This window comes from Mustelus asterias, chromosome 6 (genome assembly GCF_964213995.1).
Source record: "Mustelus asterias chromosome 6, sMusAst1.hap1.1, whole genome shotgun sequence".
In the NCBI taxonomy this organism is placed as follows: Eukaryota; Metazoa; Chordata; class Chondrichthyes; order Carcharhiniformes; family Triakidae; genus Mustelus; species Mustelus asterias.
Genome location: NC_135806.1, coordinates 2,836,188 through 2,853,463, shown reverse-complemented (window position 1 = coordinate 2,853,463; position 17,276 = coordinate 2,836,188). Strand labels below are relative to the sequence as shown.

The window sequence follows — 17,276 nt, the reverse complement described above, 5'->3', positions numbered from 1 at the left end:
TACACAGTCAATGTTGTTTGAATCTATTGTTCATAGGAAGCTACAATCCTGAGTGTTTCAGTGTGCAGTATATGTTAACAAATTGTCCATAATGATTTCTTATAACTAGCAGCTCAGTTGAACATTGTTAGAACAATTTTGCCTTATCAGTGAGCATGAATCAGCATGATGTAAGAAACTCTTTAATGTACCAGAACATAAGTGGGGTTGCAGAGGGGGCCTTGGTGAGACAGGGGAATGAAACAAGTTCTCATTCCAGATCACTACGCAGTGAGCCCTGGTGTGTCAATGTTCACCGAGTTTAGAAATGAGCTTGCCCGTGAAGCACTGTACGTGAACAAAGGACCTGCCATTGCCCAGCTCCCTCACAAAGAAAAATCCTTGGGATGATTCCAGAGGGCAACCAGCGTGCTGAAACTGTGATGCAAGCTTGACTTATTACCTCCAGAAAAGGAAAGAAGGAAGGAGTTGGGGATGGGGTCAGGGGCTGGAGAGAGGAACACTGTGAACGTAACAGGATTAAAACTCCACATGCCATAATACACATGTCCATGACCTTTGACACTGACTGAGGTCCAGTTTCAGGTCATGGAAGGGTCATGCTGTTTAAAAATAATGGTTAAGTACTCGCGCTACTAAAGATCCATTTCAGGATCTCTCTGACCTTCCAGATTGGAGCCTCCAAGAATTATTGACAAATCTGATCCACACTGTGTGTAGCCAGGGTATTTTCAAAATAAGACTTTTTTTTTACATTTTCTTTAAACACTTTTATTACTGATTTTAAATATGAGAGGTGGGAATACAATGCTAAATTCAAGGGGAAATATCCTCTCCGTAAGCAAGCAGCATGAGTTAGCACGATGCTAACTATGCTTTTAGATGGCTGTATGAGGATAGTAGGTGACTATGTGGGGGGTAGGATTAGTAAGTTTGTGGATAACACAAAGATTGGACGGGTGGTTAACAGTGAGGCTGAGTGTCTTGGGCGATAAGAAGATATAGACAGAATGGTCAAGTGGCAGATAGAATTTAACCCTGAAAAGTGTGAGGTGATACACTTTGGAAGGAGTAATTTGACAAGGAAGTATTCCATGAATGGTAGGACATGAGGAAGTTCTGTGGAACAAAGAGACCTTGGCATGTTTGTCCACAGATCTCTGAAGGTGGAAGAGCATGTTAGTAGGGTGGTGAAAAAGGCATATGGGACACTTGCCTTTATCAATCAGGGTATAGATTACAAAAGCAGGGAAGCCATGTTGGGGAGTTGTATAGAACTTTTGTGAGGTCACTGCTGGAGTACTGTGTGCAGCTGCCTGGGATGGAACATTTAAGTTATGAAGAGAGGTTGCATAGGCTTGGGTCGTTTTTGTTGGAGCAGAGAAGACTGAGGGGCGACCTGATTGAGGTGTCCATGATTATGAGGGACATGGACAGAGTGGATAAGGAGTAGCTGTTCCCCTTAGTTGAAGGATCAGTCACAAGGGGACATAGGTTAAAGATGAGGGGCAGGAGGTTTGGGGGGGACGTGAGGAAAAGCTTTTTTACCCAGAGGGTAGTACCAGTCTGGAATGCGCTGCCTGCGAGGGTGATAGAGGCGGGTTGCCTCGCATCCTTTAAAAAGTATATGGATGAGCACTTGGCACATCATAACACTCAGGGCTATGGGCCAAGTGCTGGCAGATGGGATTAGGTGGGAGTTCAGGTGTTTCTAATGTGTCGGTGTGGACTCGATGGGCCGAAGGGCCTCTGCTGCGCTGTACATAAGAACATAATAAGAACATAAGAACTAGGAGCAGGAGCAGGCCATCTGGCCCCTCGAGCCTGCTCCGCCATTCAATAAGATCATGGCTGATCATTTTGTGGACTCAGCTCCACTTACCTGCCCGCTCACCATAACCCTTAATTCCTTTACTGTTCCAAAATTTATCTATCCTTGCCTTAAAAACATTCATTGAGGTAGCCTCAACTGCTTCACTGGGCAGGGAATTCCACAGATTCACAACCCTTTGTGTGAAGAAGTTCCTCCTCAACTCAGTCCTAAATCTGCTCCCCCTTATTTTGAGGCCATGCCCCCTAGTTCTAGTTTCACCTGCCAGTGGAAACAACTTCCCTGCTTCTATCTTATCTATTCCCTTCATAATCTTATATGTTTCTATAAGATCTCCCCTCATTCTTCTAAATTCCAATTAGTATAACCCTAGTCTACTCAGTCTCTCTTCATAAGCCAACCCTCTCAACTCTGGAATCAATCTAGTGAATCTCCTCTGCACTCCCTCCAGTGCCAATATATCCTTTCTCAAGTAAGGAGATCAAAACTGTACACAGTACTCCAGGTGTGGCCTCACCAGCACCTTATACAGCTGCAACATAACCTCACTGTTTTTAAACTCCAACCCTCTAGCAATGAAGGACAAAATTCCATTTGCCGCCTTAATTACCTGCTGCATCTGCAAACCAACTCCTTGAGATTCCTGCACAAGGACACCCAGGTCCCTTTGCACAGCAGCATGTTGCAATTTTTTACCATTTAAATAATAGTCCATTTTGCTGTTATTCCTACCAAAATGGATGACCTCACATTTACCAACATTGTACTCCATCTGCCAGACCCTTGCCCACTCACTTAGACTATCTATTTCCCTTTGCAGACTTTCAGCATCCTCTGCACACTTTGCTGTGCCACTTATCTTAGTGTCATCTGCGAATTTTGACTCACTACACTTGGTCCCCAATTCCAAATCATCTATGTAAATCGTAAACAAATTATGATTCTACGATTAGTTAAGACACTGGCAGCAGAATTCTGGATGATACAAACTGTTGCTTGTAGCAGATACACCTAAATAATGTTGATCTACAGGGAGTCTATTAATCCAGTTGTCAATATTAAGAGATGAATGTTTAACATGTTCATGATTGTTTATCATTGATTAAAATTGTTAATGAACACAATCCATCAGTGGTAAAGACTTTTCTGTGTTTGTGTGTGTGCTACACAGCTCTTCCTGCTCCACTGGGATTTAAAGTTCTGCCCAAAAGCCAAACATCCCTTCGGCTAACGTGGCAGCCAGTCCCCGGGGGCCTGGAGGAAATCACCTACCATGTGGAGTGTCAAGCAACCAATGACAGTAAAGGGAAGCCCACCACCCTGGAGGTGCCCGGGAACCAGTCCAGCCTGGAAATCGAGGACCTGCAGCCTAAGCAGCAGTATCAGTGTCGAGTGCGAGCTCAAACCAATTCAGTGGGAGAATGGTGCGACATAGTAACATCATGGACATACAGCAACAGTAAGTTATCCCCTTCCCGCTGACTGCCTCTGGCATTTGTGTTTATTAATATCATCTAGAAAAGAGAGAGCTTGAGTGACTTGTCCTTAAAATTATAGAAGAATTTTAGAATTGTAGAATCCCTACAGTGCAGAAGGAGGCCATTTGGCCCATTGAGTCTGCACCGACCACAATCCCGTCCAGGTCATATCCAGGCCATGCAGGGAGGTTTAAACTGATTCGGGGGGGGGGAGGGATCCTGAGTAGTGGGGCTGAAAGTGAGGGATGCATGGATGGGGACTGCAATGCACGGCATTGCAGAGGTGGGGTGGAGCAGGGTTTGAAATGTGTATACTTCAATGCCAGGAGTATTCGCAATAAAGTGGGTGAACTTGCAGCGTGGATCAGTACCTGGGACTTCGATGTTGTGGCTATTTCAGAGACATGGATAGAGCAGGGGCAGGAATGGATGCTGCAGGTCCCGGGGTTCAAATGTTTTAGTCGAAGTAGGGAAGGAGGTAGAAGAGGGGGAGGGGTAGCATTATTGGTCAGAGATTGTATCACAGTGTCAGAGAGGAGGTTTGATGAGGACTTATCTGTTGAGGTAGTATGGGCGGAGATTAGAAATAGGAGAGGAGAGGTCACCCTGTTGGGAGTCTTTTATAGACCTCCTAAAAGTTCTAGAGAGGTTGAGGAAAGGATTGCGGAGTCAATCCTGCTTAGGAGTGAAAGTAATAGGGCAATTGTTATGGGGGATTTTAACTTGACTAATATTGACTGGAATTGTTATAGCTCTAGCTCGTTAGAGGGGTCAGTTTTTGTTCAAAGCGTGTAGGAAGGTTTTTTGACTCAGTATGTAGACAGGCCAACTAGAGGTGAGGCTATATTGGATCTGGTGCTGGGAAATGAGCCAGACCAGGTGCTAGACTTGGAAGTTGGTGTGCATTTTGGTGATAGTGACCACAATTCGGTTACGTTCACCTTAGTGATGGAAAGGGATAGGCATGAACCTCGGGCCAGTGGTTTTAGCTGGGGGAAGGGTAATTATGAGGCTATTAGGAGAGAATTAGGAAACATAGGTTGGACTAGGAGATTACAGGGACTGGGAACGTCCGACATGTGGAGTTTTTTCAAGGAGCAGCTACTGCGAGTCTGTGATAGGTATGTCCCTGTCAGGCAAGGAGGAATTGGTAGGGCTAGGGAACCGTGGTGCACCAAAAAAGTTTCTTTGTTGGTTAAAAAGAAAAAGGAGGCTTATGTTCGGATGAGACGTGAGCACTCGGGTAGTGCACTAGAAAGCTTTAGATTGGCTAAGAGGGAGTTGAAGAGCGAGCTTAGAAGGGCTAAAAGGGGACATGAGAAGACTTTGGCGGATAGGGTTAAAGAGAATCCTAAGGCGTTCTATAGGTATGTCAAGAACAGAAGGTTGGTTAGGGCAAGTTTAGGGCCAGTTATAGATGGCAGAGGGAAGTTATGTGTGGAACCGGAGGAGATTGGTGAAGCATTGAACCAATATTTCTCTTCGGTGTTCACGCAAGGGGACATGAATATAGCTGAGGAGGACACTGGGTTGCAGGGGAGTAGAATAGACAGTATTACAGTTGATAAGGAGGATGTGCAGGATATTCTGGAGGGTCTGAAAATAGATAAATCCCCTGGTCCGGATGGGATTTATCCAAGGATTCTCTGGGAGGCAAGAGAAGTGATTGCAGAGCCTCTGGCTCTGATCTTCAGGTCGTCGTTGGCCTCTGGTATAGTACCAGAAGATTGGAGGTTAGCGAATGTTGTCCCATTGTTTAAGAAGGGGAACAGAGACTTCCCCGGGAATTATAGACCGGTGAGTCTCACTTCTGTTGTCGGCAAGATGTTGGAAAAAATTATAAGGGATAGGATTTATAGTTATTTGGAGAGTAATGAATTGATAGGTGATAGTCAGCATGGTTTTGTGGCAGGTAGGTCGTGCCTTACTAACCTTATTGAGTTTTTTGAGAAAGTGACCAAGGAGGTGGATGGGGGCAAGGCAGTGGACGTGGTATATATGGATTTTAGTAAGGCGTTTGATAAGGTTCACCATGGTAGGCTTCTGCAGAAAATGCAGATGTATGGGATTGGGGGTGATCTAGGAAATTGGATCAGGAATTGGCTAGCGGATAGGAAACAGAGGGTGGTGGTTGATAGTAAATATTCATCATGGAGTGCGGTTACAAGTGGTGTACCTCAGGGATCTGTTTTGGGGCCACTGCTGTTTGTAATATTTATTAATGATCTGGATGAGGGTATAGTTGGGTGGATTAGCAAATTTGCTGATGACACCAAAGTCGGTGGTGTGGTAGACAGTGAGGAAGGGTGTCGTAGTTTGCAGGAAGACTTAGACAGGTTGCAAAGTTGGGCCGAGAGGTGGCGGATGGAGTTTAATGCGGAGAAGTGTGAGGTAATTCACTTTGGTAGGAATAACAGATGTGTTGAGTATAGGGCTAACGGGAGGACTTTGAATAGTGTGGAGGAGCAGAGGGATCTAGGTGTATGTGTGCATAGATCCCTGAAAGTTGGGAATCAAGTAGATAAGGTTGTTAAGAAGGCATATGGTGTCTTGGCGTTTATTGGTAGGGGGATTGAATTTAGGAGTCGTAGCGTTATGTTGCAACTGTACACAACTCTGGTGCGGCCGCACTTGGAGTACTGTGTGCAGTTCTGGTCCCCACATTACAGGAAGGATGTGGAGGCTTTGGAGAGGGTGCAGAGGAGGTTTACCAGGATGTTGCCTGGTATGGAGGGGAGATCCTATGAGGAGAGGCTGAGGGATTTGGGATTGTTTTCGCTGGAAAGGCGGCGGCTAAGAGGGGATCTTATTGAAACATATAAGATGATTAGAGGTTTAGATAGGGTGGATAGTGATAGCCTTTTTCCTCTGATGGAGAAATCCAGCACGAGGGGGCATGGCTTTAAATTGAGGGGGGGTAGTTATAGAACCGATGTCAGGGGTAGGTTCTTTACCCAGAGGGTGGTGAGGGATTGGAATGCCCTGCCAGCATCAGTTGTAAATGCGCCTAGTTTGGGGGCGTTTAAGAGATCCGTAGATAGGTTCATGGACGAAAAGAAATTGGTTTAGGTTGGAGGGTCACAGTTTTTTTTTTTAACTGGTCGGTGCAACATCGTGGGCCGAAGGGCCTGTTCTGCGCTGTAATGTTCTATGTTCTATGTTCTATGTTCTATTACCCCACATATTTACCCTGCTAATCCCCCTGACACTAAGGGGCAATTTACCATGGTTAATCGCATCTCACCTGCATATCATTGCTAGGATAGAGGTAGAAAAAAAATGTTTTCACTTGTGGAGAATCCATGCACCATAGTCACTAATTAATCCAACTGGGGGGAATTCAGGAGAAACTTCTCTACCCAGAGAGTGCTGAGAATGTGGAACTCGCTGCCACAGGGGGTGGTTAAGATGAATAGGATAGATATATTTAAGCAGAAACTGGATAAGCAAATGATGGAGAAAGGGATAGAAGGATATGCTGAAATTGGTCTCCACTTTACACAAATTCTGTTGGGCTCCTTGGTCAGCTGGTTTGAGAGCTGAGCTCAGTGGGGTTAACACCAAGTTCCTATTGATTTTGACAGAAAAACCTCCTGCTCCCGCCAACATCAAGATTTTTAATATCTCCGACTCCTCGGCATTTATCTCCTGGTTAATCGAAGATGGCAACTCGATATCATCCATCGTCATACGTTACAAAATCTACGGGGTGGAGGATTACACTCAGGAGACTGAAATCAACGTGAGAGAAAGCCTTGTTTCAGAATTCCAGCTGCGAGGACTGGAGGCTGATTCACCGTATCTCGTGGAAATCTATGCAAAGAATAACATGGGAAAGAGTGATCCTAACCCAACCATGGAATTGCATACACTACCAGAGTCGGCAGGTACGTTAGTGGTAACTGTGTAACTTGTGAGCATGTATCTGTGAATAGCTAAAACGATATGAAATTACAAAGCCAGTTCGATACGCTTGCCGAAAACTTCTCTGGCTGTCATTTCAACAGAAAACAAAGCTTGTTTAATTTAATTTGGTTAGCAGCTTAGTTAGTAGTCTGGATGTGTCAACACTGACTCAGGGAGTACTCTTACCTCAAAGCCAGAAGGTTATGTGTTCGAGTGCCCCTCCAGGAGCACATAAAAAAGGCATTTCAGTGCAGTACTGAGGGCGTGCTGCACTGTCAGAGGGTCAGTACTGAGGGAGTGCTGCACTGTCAGGGGGTCAGTACTGAGGGAGTGCTGCACTGTCAGAGGGTCAGTGCTGAGGGAGTGCCGCACTGTCAGAGGGTCAGTACTGAGGCAGTGCTGCACTGTCAGAGGGTCAGTGCTGATGGAGTGCCACACTGTCAGAGGTGTGTGTCTCAGTGAGACATTAAATTAAATACCTGCCCGCTTAAGTGGATGTAAAAGATCCCACAGCAATATTTCAAAGAAGGGCTGGGGAGTTCTGGCCAACATTTATGCCCTGGTCAACATCACAAACACAGATTCTCTGCATTGCTCTTTATGGGATCTTGCTGTGCACAAATTGGCTGCCGCCTTTCCTACATTACAACAGTGACCACACTTCAAAAACAAAACTTGATTGGCTGTGAAGTATTTTGCGATATCTGGCAGTCCTGAAAAGCACTATAAAAATGCAAGCTGTCAGAACTGTTACGTGTCTGATCATATCTCTGCAGTACCCTTAGCTTCATGTGCATAAAATAGTAACTGATTCTTTTCTGCTTCTATTAATCCATTTTGATTGCTGCCTCCTATAGAAAATAAATAAAAGGTACTTTTATCATTAGTTTATAAATTGCTGTGACCACGCTGACTGACCGATTGCAGGGACATTTATTATTGTCAATATGAGCAAGAGGTTCTACCTGAAATAATACAACATAAGACAAAGGACAAAGAAAATTACAGCACAGGAACAGGCCCTTCGGCCCTCCAAGCCTGCACCGACCATGCTGCCCGACTGAACTAAAACCCCCTACCCTTCCGGGGACCATATCCCTCTATTCCCATCCTATTCATTTATTTGTCCAGACGCCCCTTAAATGTCACTATCGTATCCGCTTCCACTACCTCCCCGGCAGCGAGTTGCAGGCACCCCCACCCTCTGTGTAAAAAAACTTGCCTCATACATCTCCTTTAAACATTGCCCCTCGCATCTTAAACCTGTGCCCCAAATAATTGACGCTTCCACCACAAAAGTGACACAAAAACAGTAAATGCTGGAAAATCTCAGCAAGTCTGATAGCATCTATGGAGAGAGAATAGAGCCAATGTTTCGAGTCTAGATTTCCCAACAGGTGCTGTCAGATCTGAGATTTTCCAGCATTTTCTGTTTTTGTTTCAGATTCCAGCATCCGCAGTATTTTACTTTTTATATAGGACAAAGTGACCCCTGTTTCCAAAGCAACCATTTCATGTGCTGACAATGTAATTGTGTTCCATCCATCTGTGGATTGACAACAAATGTGAGAGCTTCTGTCAGTGCACTCCATATCACCCTGATATGGTTAAATAATTATTACTTGATGTTTATATTGTGATAGGGTTGTTGAGTGTTCCTGGTGCTGGTTGGAAGTTGGGAAATTGTGGGCAGATAGTGCTTGTTTTGCAAATCCGTTTTTAATTCCAATCTCATTCTTATCTCTACAGTTTATCCTTTAGAATTCACAATAGGTTTAGTAATCTCAATAATTGGTTAGTTTGAGGTTATAGTCCATTACATTGAAAAAATAATCACTTTATTAAATCAGTGCAGGAATTTACAAACTGATATTAACATCCCCGAAACGTCTAGATTGCTATTTACACACAGTTGAATTCTCAACAGTTGGAAGCTCCCCTATAGCTCACAGGGATATCCTGACCATTTATTCATTGTTCCTGGTGTCTGTCTCTTCGAGAGGGTGCAGAGATTTACCAGAATGGTATCAGCGATGAACAACTATGTGGAGGGATTGTAGAAGCTTGGAGTGTTCTCCTTGGGACAGAGAAGGTTAAGGGAAGATTTAGTAGAGGAGTTCAAAGTTATGAAGCATTTTGATCCAGTAAATAAGGAGAAACTGTCTTCAGTGGCAGGAGGGTTGGTGACCAGAAGGACAAAGATTGAATATAATTGGCGAAAGGACCAGGATGGGCGGTAAGACAGTTTTTAGGCAGTGACTTGTTGTGATCTGGAAGGCAGTGCCTGAAAGAGCAGTGGAAGCAGATTCAATAATAACTTTCAAAAGGTAACTGGATAAAGAATTGAAAAGAAGAATTTTGCAGTGCTATATGGAAAGGGCAGTGTAAGTGGGACTGATTATATAGCTCTCTTAATGATCCAGCACCAACAAAATGGGCTGAATGGTCGTCTTCTGTGTTGTAAGGTATGTAATTGTCTTCATAAAATGTAAAGTCCCGAGATCCGTCTGAACATTGATGCTGTCTTTCTCCAGCAGAGTATTACAGACGCCAGCGAGAGGGGAGGCTGCTGCTTTATGCCATCCTTGGATCAGCAGGAATGACTTGTCTGACAATCCTATTGGCCTTTTGCATTGTGCTTCACTTCAAGAGGAACAACTTCCAACGGAGAATGGTCCAAGCTTTCCAAAACAGCTCGGTACGATCACCTGACCAAACATTGCCGGCTTGACACCATTGTTTCTTCTACAGTGAGATATAGACAAAATCTTTCCAACAGTAAAATGCTGCCGTTTGTACAGGAGTGTAAAATATCCCTCAACATCAGTCTAAAAATACAAGTTAATGTTCACTGGATGTGTCCAGCCACGTCCACTGAAGTGATATTGCTTTGTCATCCAATCATCCACTCTAGCAACATGAGAAGGCCATTCAGCCCTTCAAGTCTGTTCTGCTACTCAATTAGATCATGGCTGAACACATCTTAACCCTGGATAAAAGTAAATTACTGCGGATGCTGGAATCTGGAACCAAAAGAGAAAACGCTGGAAAATCTCAGCAGGTCTGGCAGTGGTCATCTGGACTCGAAGCGTCAGCTCTTTTCTTTCCTTACAGATGCTGCCAGACCTGCTGAGATTTTCCAGCGTTTTCTCTTTTGGTTGCATCTTAACCCTGTCTATCCACCTTGGTCACATGACCCTCGATCCCTTACCCAACAAAAAGTTACCCCTCTCAATGTTGAAATTTTCACATGGCTCCGAGCCACAACATCTTTCTGGAGAAAGGAGTTGCAAATTTGCACTGCTTTTTGTGTGAAGAAGTGCTTCCTGAAATTATCCCACCATGCCGTGCAAAATCAGGTGGCATCAGTTGGCAAAGGTAGTTTGCTGTTACTCTTCAGATAGAATTGCCATTGGCTGCTCTCCCCTTCTTCCTGAAAAGGGTTCTACTACAACCCTCTGCTCTCAACACCACCATCCAAGGCCTCCTTGGCCAAGTAGGAGATAGATCCTGAAACACGATGGTAAATGTCTTCATTTGTACTAATTGAGGGTGAGGCCTATCTTTCAAGTTAGGCCTGGTGTCCAGCTGTTGAAGGCCTCTGTCTCAGTACAGCCCATCAGTGAAGATGTTGCTGGTCCCCATCACCCCTTTTGATGCTGGACTCTATCCCCACGGCAATCAGAACCCACCAGTGAAGACAAAATAAACCCCAAATGGGTTTCAGTAAAGGCAAATTTGGGTGGCAGCTGGATCTCACCCTCAGCAATGACATTCCCACTGTGAACAATTTTAACAGTTCAAATATATTTTTCTTGCAGAATAACTGTTAACCTGCTTTCCTTTTTGCTTTGAAGAGGGAGGAGCCTATTATTCAGTTTAATTCAGGGACCCTCACTTTGACCAGGAAACCGAAGCCTCAGTTGCGAATGCCCATTGTTTACCCTGTTCTCCATTGGGATGATATCAAATTTGAAGACATTATCGGTGAAGGGAATTTTGGACAAGTCTTGAAGGCTCGAATTAAGAAGGATGGACACAAGATGAATGCTGCCATTAAAAGAATGAAAGGTAAGAATCCTTCATTATTTAGGAAGATGAAAACAGGAGGCCATTCAGCCCCTCGAGCCTGTTCCTCCATTCATTTAGATCATGGTTGTTTTATATTTTAATCCCATCTACCCACCTTATTTCAGTAACCCTTAATCCCCTTTCCTAATTAAAACCTATCGATCTCAGTGTTAATATTTTCAATTGACCCCCTTGTCTCATCAGCATTTTTGAGGGAGTTTCAGATGTGCACTCTCCTTTGTCACCCCTGAATAACCATTTTAAGAGTTTTAACCATTTTAAGATTTTCCCTCACTTATTCTGGACTCGCCTCACTAGAGGAAATAGTTTCTCTCTCTAAATCGTTATTTCATATCTGCTGACGATAGACCGTGGGTGGAATTTTCCTGTCCCACCCGCCATGGGAATCGTAGTGCGCGGGACGTGGACCATGCAAAGGTCTGTTGACCTCAGGCAGGATTTTCTGTCTTTGGGGCGAGTGCAGATGGAAAAGTTCACCCCATTTCTTACTAGCCTGCTTCTGAATGCAATTTTAACGTGCGTACTTCATTCCTTCCCTTTTCTGTATAGGTTTTCAATATAAGAAAGTGTTTAGAAATACAGGGTTAGGTTTGAGGGAACTGCTTCTATTGTGTGGGAATTGACAGCAATGAGCCCACTGTTCCTTGGTGGAAATGGTCAGTGGTCAGAATCATTTCCTTGGTCTTTGGTGCATCATTGGAATTTGGTTAGCACCACTTGTCATTTGGTGAGGGAGCAGAACAGTTAGCTGGCTCCGAGGAGGAGGAAGAGACAACAGAGTCCAGGAAAGGTGGAGGCTTGGAAGGCCATAGCAAGGGAGAGGTAGGGGAGAGTGTGGGATTTTAAACTCTACAAGATACTGCAATAGCAAGGCTCTTTAACCAATCAGATTCAAGAATCCTCACTGAAGCACATAGAGTCTGAATCCTGAAGTATCAGAATAGTTAATTCAGTGTTAAAGCATGTACAGAAAGCAAAATAGAGAGAAAGAAAGGTATGTTGAAAAGAAACTGGTGAAAGAAAAAATATATAGAATCATAGAATCCCTACAGTACAGTAGAAGTCCATTCAGCCCATCCAGGCTGCACCAACAACAATCCCACCCAGGCCCTATCCCTGTAGCCCCACATATTTATACTGCTCATCCCCCTAAGGGGCAATTTAGCATAGCCAATTAACCTAAGTTCCACATCTCTGGACTGTGGGAGGAAACCGGAGCATCTGGAGGAAACCCACGCAGACAGAGGGAGAACATGCAAACTCTACACAGAGAGTCACCCAAGCCGGGAATTGAACCCGGGTCCCTGGCACTGTGAGGGAGCAGTGCTAACCATTGTGCCACCATGCCGCCCATATGAAATACTTAATCTCCAATAAAAATCTGAAGGATGAGACTCCATGCTCATTAAATTATGTTTGGCAGTGGTAATTTTTTTCAGTCTGAACAAAGTTCACTTACGCTTAATGTACCAGCTGAACTTTTTATTGCATATTTGTGGGGAACTAGTGGGAAAGTATTATATCTTCACACTCTTAGATAAGTAGAGCAGCTTTTTCAGAAACAGAGAAATTTGAACAGCAACATTCAAATTTGCACATTTAAGTGTAGAAGTGCAGAACCTGCTGATGTTGTTAGCTAACTTATTCCATTATAACTACAGGAGATGGTATCCTCAATGTCATACTTGTAACAAAATCCAGGGCAGTTCCTTTGCTCAAATTCCTCATTAATAACTGTCAGTATAATGAATGTAATTTTTCTTATAGTTTTCTCTCTCCAGCCTAACTTGACCTTAAGTCAGGGGGCAACAAGTGTTGGACATGAGCCTAAAGAAAAGGGGACATGTCCTCTCTCTCTGTCTGACCCCAAAAATCTAACTTTATCTCCAAAGAATAAAATAGATGCTCTCCCAGCTACTGACTGTTTTGTGTCTAACTCGCTGCAACTCTCAGCCAGGTTGCCAATTCTGGCTCAATGTATCCCTGGATGTTTCATCACATGACCTCTTTTCTCTGATGGCCCCTCCTCCACATTTCCCCCGATTGGTCACCCGACATGTCTGTCCTCACAGAACATCACCACTTCCTGCCGCATTGAAAAGAAAACAGAATTTTGATGATGTAATTGGTTGGTGCTTGACGGCCAGTCAAACAGGCTCTCCTTTCCTGAACCGATCATTTTGGTAAATAAAGGTGTTGAAATCATTTTCTTTTAATATCCCGGTTATTTATTTTCCTGGATTTTTGCTCCCAGCTACATCTGAGAGATGAATCTTAAATTGCTGGAAAACCCCAGGATTATCCTGGAGGGATGGAAACCTGCTCTCAACTCCTGTCTCTCTGAAATAAATCAGTCTCCATCAAATTAATCCACTCTCCTGAGCTGTCACTTAATGCAGGATTAAGGAGTGCTGGAGCCAATCAGCAAGCACCTTTCAGTTCATTTATCGAAGTCAAGGCCAATTAAAACTTTATACAAACGGATGTGAACTTTGACCATGAATTATCCAAAATTTAGATATAGGTTTAAAAAAAAGCATTTTTTATTCCTCTTTGCATTCAAGTGCCTTCATGGCTGCACTACCCCCCAGCTCACCCCGCTCTACAAATCTCTGTGACTTCTACAAGCCTCTGAGATCACTGCACTCCTTGATTCCAGCCTCTTGCACATCTCCAATTTCCTTTGCATCCCCTTTGGTGACCTTCAGCTGCTTGGGTCATTGATTCTGGAATTCGCTTCCTGACCCTCTCCATCTCTCTTCCTCTCCTCCTTTAAGATGCTCCTTAAAATCCAGCTCTTTGATCAAACTTTTGGTCACCTGTCCTAATAATCACTTTATCCAGTTCATTGCCCATTTTGTTTGACAGTCGCTCCTGTGAAACACCTGAGGGCACTTTAGTACATTAAAGGCACTATGTAAGTACAAGTTGTTGTTGTTAATTGGCACACAAGAGTGAGGGAAAGGTACCAAAAATGTAGCCATTTGTTCATTTTGAGTACTTGCAATCGAAAGTTATAATTCACTATTGGGAAGAATTTTGCTGCAGCCCTAACTATGATTCTTACTCCTCCTCCTGTAGAATATGCTTCCAAAGATGATCACAGAGACTTTGCTGGTGAACTAGAAGTTCTGTGCAGACTTGGACACCACCCCAACATCATCAACCTGCTGGGAGCCTGTGAACATAGGGGTACGGATTCCTCATAACCTTCTCTCCCACTGATACAGGCCGTTAATGGGTTAGAAATACACCAAATGCTGGCAGGAACTATGGCTTCAATCTGTGTGTCACTGTTTTTATATCAGTTTTATGGAGGAATATTAATGTGATGAAACATTTCTTATCACTGGTACATTTAGTGTAAGTTTTCTTATCACCAAGTGTCAGTCTGTTGTGTGCTTTATCACAACTCAGATGCAGTGTCTGACTTACACTTAAAATGGTTGGAAGACCCTGGAGAGTACAGGGGAAAACATTCCGATTATTCTCCTTGGGGGTGAGATTCCTTTCTGGAATGACAGATTGTTGAATAGCCATAATGCTCCATCATTAAACAGTTCAGGCTGATCTACAGGACTGAGAAACAGTACAGGTACTAGTTCAGATATGACTTGTGTACAATTCCATCAACCAGGTAACAGAATTAGTGCTCCCAACACTACAAGCACCTCTTGTATTCTGCTCATCTCTCGATCCATATATAGTTAAGGAATAGATATTCATACTAAGAAACTTACAAATTATTGCACTCAATAATGGGTTCCAAAGGCATTTTTTTGGTTTTCATTGTCGTTAAGCCTCCACTGATAACTACTGTTAATAATCAAACCTGTATTGTAATGGTTATTAATGACACACGTAATGGTAGCCATTATTAATAACCAGGGATATGTGCATGGTAAAATTCTCATTATCCCACATGTTATAGGTTTCAGGTTTGAGGGGATTGTTGGATAAGCTTTGTTGAATTCCATCATCTATTTCTCCTTCACTAGGGTTAAGTGAGAATCTGCATGTTTCTAAGTATTACCTCATCCAATTAGCTGAACTTCAGTTTTAACAAGAAAAACTCCCCACGACTTGACTCACTCCCTAATTTTCCAGAAGCATGTCAGAGGCCTCGCCAGTATTGCCTTGTAGTATCTCTGACCAGCACGATCTGTTGCTGCTTTTTTCCTGTGTTTCTGTGATAACTCTTTATCAGTTGAAGCTACTCTGACTAGAAATCTGTTCCACTCAAACTGTCATTCACACAGAAACATATGTAACAGACACAAGTTAAAAGTTTAGAACTAATTGTTGCCATGGTTTTCCATCAATCTTGAAAACAATTCGAGGACTTTGCTTTTCCATTTCAGAATGAATACATGTTCATTAATAGCTTCATGTACTGAATTCTAGAGAGTTTTATTTTTTCTTAGAGGTCTGTCAAGTACAAAAATCTAAAAACTTTATCACAACTGATCCCCATAAGAGCAACAATGGGACAGTCCTGTTCTTCCCTTGGTCAGCCTTGCAACTTTAATAAAGAACTATTCTACAATTAGAATGTGGAGATGCCGGCGTTGGACTGGGGTGGGCACAGTAAGAAGTCTCACAACACCAGGTTAAAGTCCAACAGGTTTATTTGGAATCACGAGCTTTCAGAGCGCTGCTCCTTCATCAGGTGAGTCACTTGAAGAAGGAGCAACACTCCGAAAGCTCGTGATTCCATATAAACCTGTTGGACTTTAACCTGGTGTTGTGAGACTTCTTATTATTCTACAAATAATCTGTGACATTACAGAGCTCTGCAGATAAATAAATGAAAAGAAACACCACAGACTAGCAAGGGAGTACTTTAGACAAGTATCTTGTAGATTTGTTAACTATTTATACATATTGCGTCTCCATTGGAGGAGTGTTGGTTCCAGAATATCTGCATTAACTCTAGGATCTGAAACCCATCAGAAGGCTAATGCAAGATTTGACAGATGTGTTAAAAATCATGAGAGGTTTTGATGGAGCAAATAAGGAGAAATTGGTTCCTGTGACAGGAGTGTCAGTAACCAGATTGAAGATGATTAGCAAAAAGGACTAGGGAGAGAAGATTATTTTTTCTAACAGAGTGAGTTGTGATCTGGAATGTGCCGACTGAAAGAAAAATGGAAGAATATTCAAAAGTAACTTTCAAAAGGGAATTGGATAAATATTTGAAAAGGAAAAATTTGTATGGGCTACTGGGGAACAGCAGTGAGTGGGACTAATTGGATAGAACTTTCAGAGCTAGCATCGGCACCATGGGCCAAATGGCCTCCTATGCTGCAAGATCATCTGAATTCCTAAACACTCGCAGTGGGATGAGTTATGAGTTGCTATATTTGAATCTTTGATTTGATTTGATTTATTATTGTCACATGCATTAGTACACAGTGAAAAGTGTTGTTTCTTGCGCACTATACAGACAAAGCATATAGTTCATAGAGAAGAAAAGGAGAGAGTGCAGAATGTAGTGTTATCATCATATCTAGGGTGTAGAGAAAGATCAACTTAATGCGATGTAGGTCCATTCAAAAGTCTGATGGCAGCAGCGAAGAAGCTGTCGTTGTGTCGGTTGGTACATGTCCTTAAATATTTGTATCTTTTTCCTGATGGAAGAAGGTGGAAGAGGGAATGTCCAGAGTGCGTGGAGTCTTTGATTATGCCGACTGCTTATCCGAGGCAGCGGGAAGTTTAGTCAGTGTCAATGGATGGGAGGCTGGTTTGTGTGATGGATTGGGCTACATTCACGACCTTTTGTTGTTCCCTGCGGTCTTGGGCAGAGCAGGAGCCAGACCAAGCTGTGATACAACCAGAAAGAATGCTTTCTATGGTGCATCTGTAAAAGTTGGTGACAATTGTAGTGGACATACTGATCTGGCAAGCATTCTGATTTTAATCACTCCATCATTGGTGGCCCAAACCCGAAGCTCTGGAATCCCCTCCCT

General features: G+C 43.3%; 1 protein-coding gene across 2 annotated transcripts in view; it reads left to right on the top strand.

Moving 5' to 3' along the window:
* Positions 1-17,276, top strand: part of tek (TEK tyrosine kinase, endothelial) — an 80,469-nt gene that overhangs the window by 50,671 nt on the left and 12,522 nt on the right. The window contains exons 12-16 of one of the 2 annotated variants that reach the window (XM_078213915.1): positions 3,003-3,290; positions 6,894-7,196; positions 9,753-9,913; positions 11,073-11,286; positions 14,389-14,499. In XM_078213915.1, the coding sequence (XP_078070041.1) occupies positions 3,003-3,290; positions 6,894-7,196; positions 9,753-9,913; positions 11,073-11,286; positions 14,389-14,499 (1,077 nt within the window). Of the gene's footprint in view, positions 1-3,002; positions 3,291-6,893; positions 7,197-9,749; positions 9,914-11,072; positions 11,287-14,388; positions 14,500-17,276 lie in introns of both variants that reach the window. The other variant, XM_078213913.1, reaches the window with a different exon arrangement.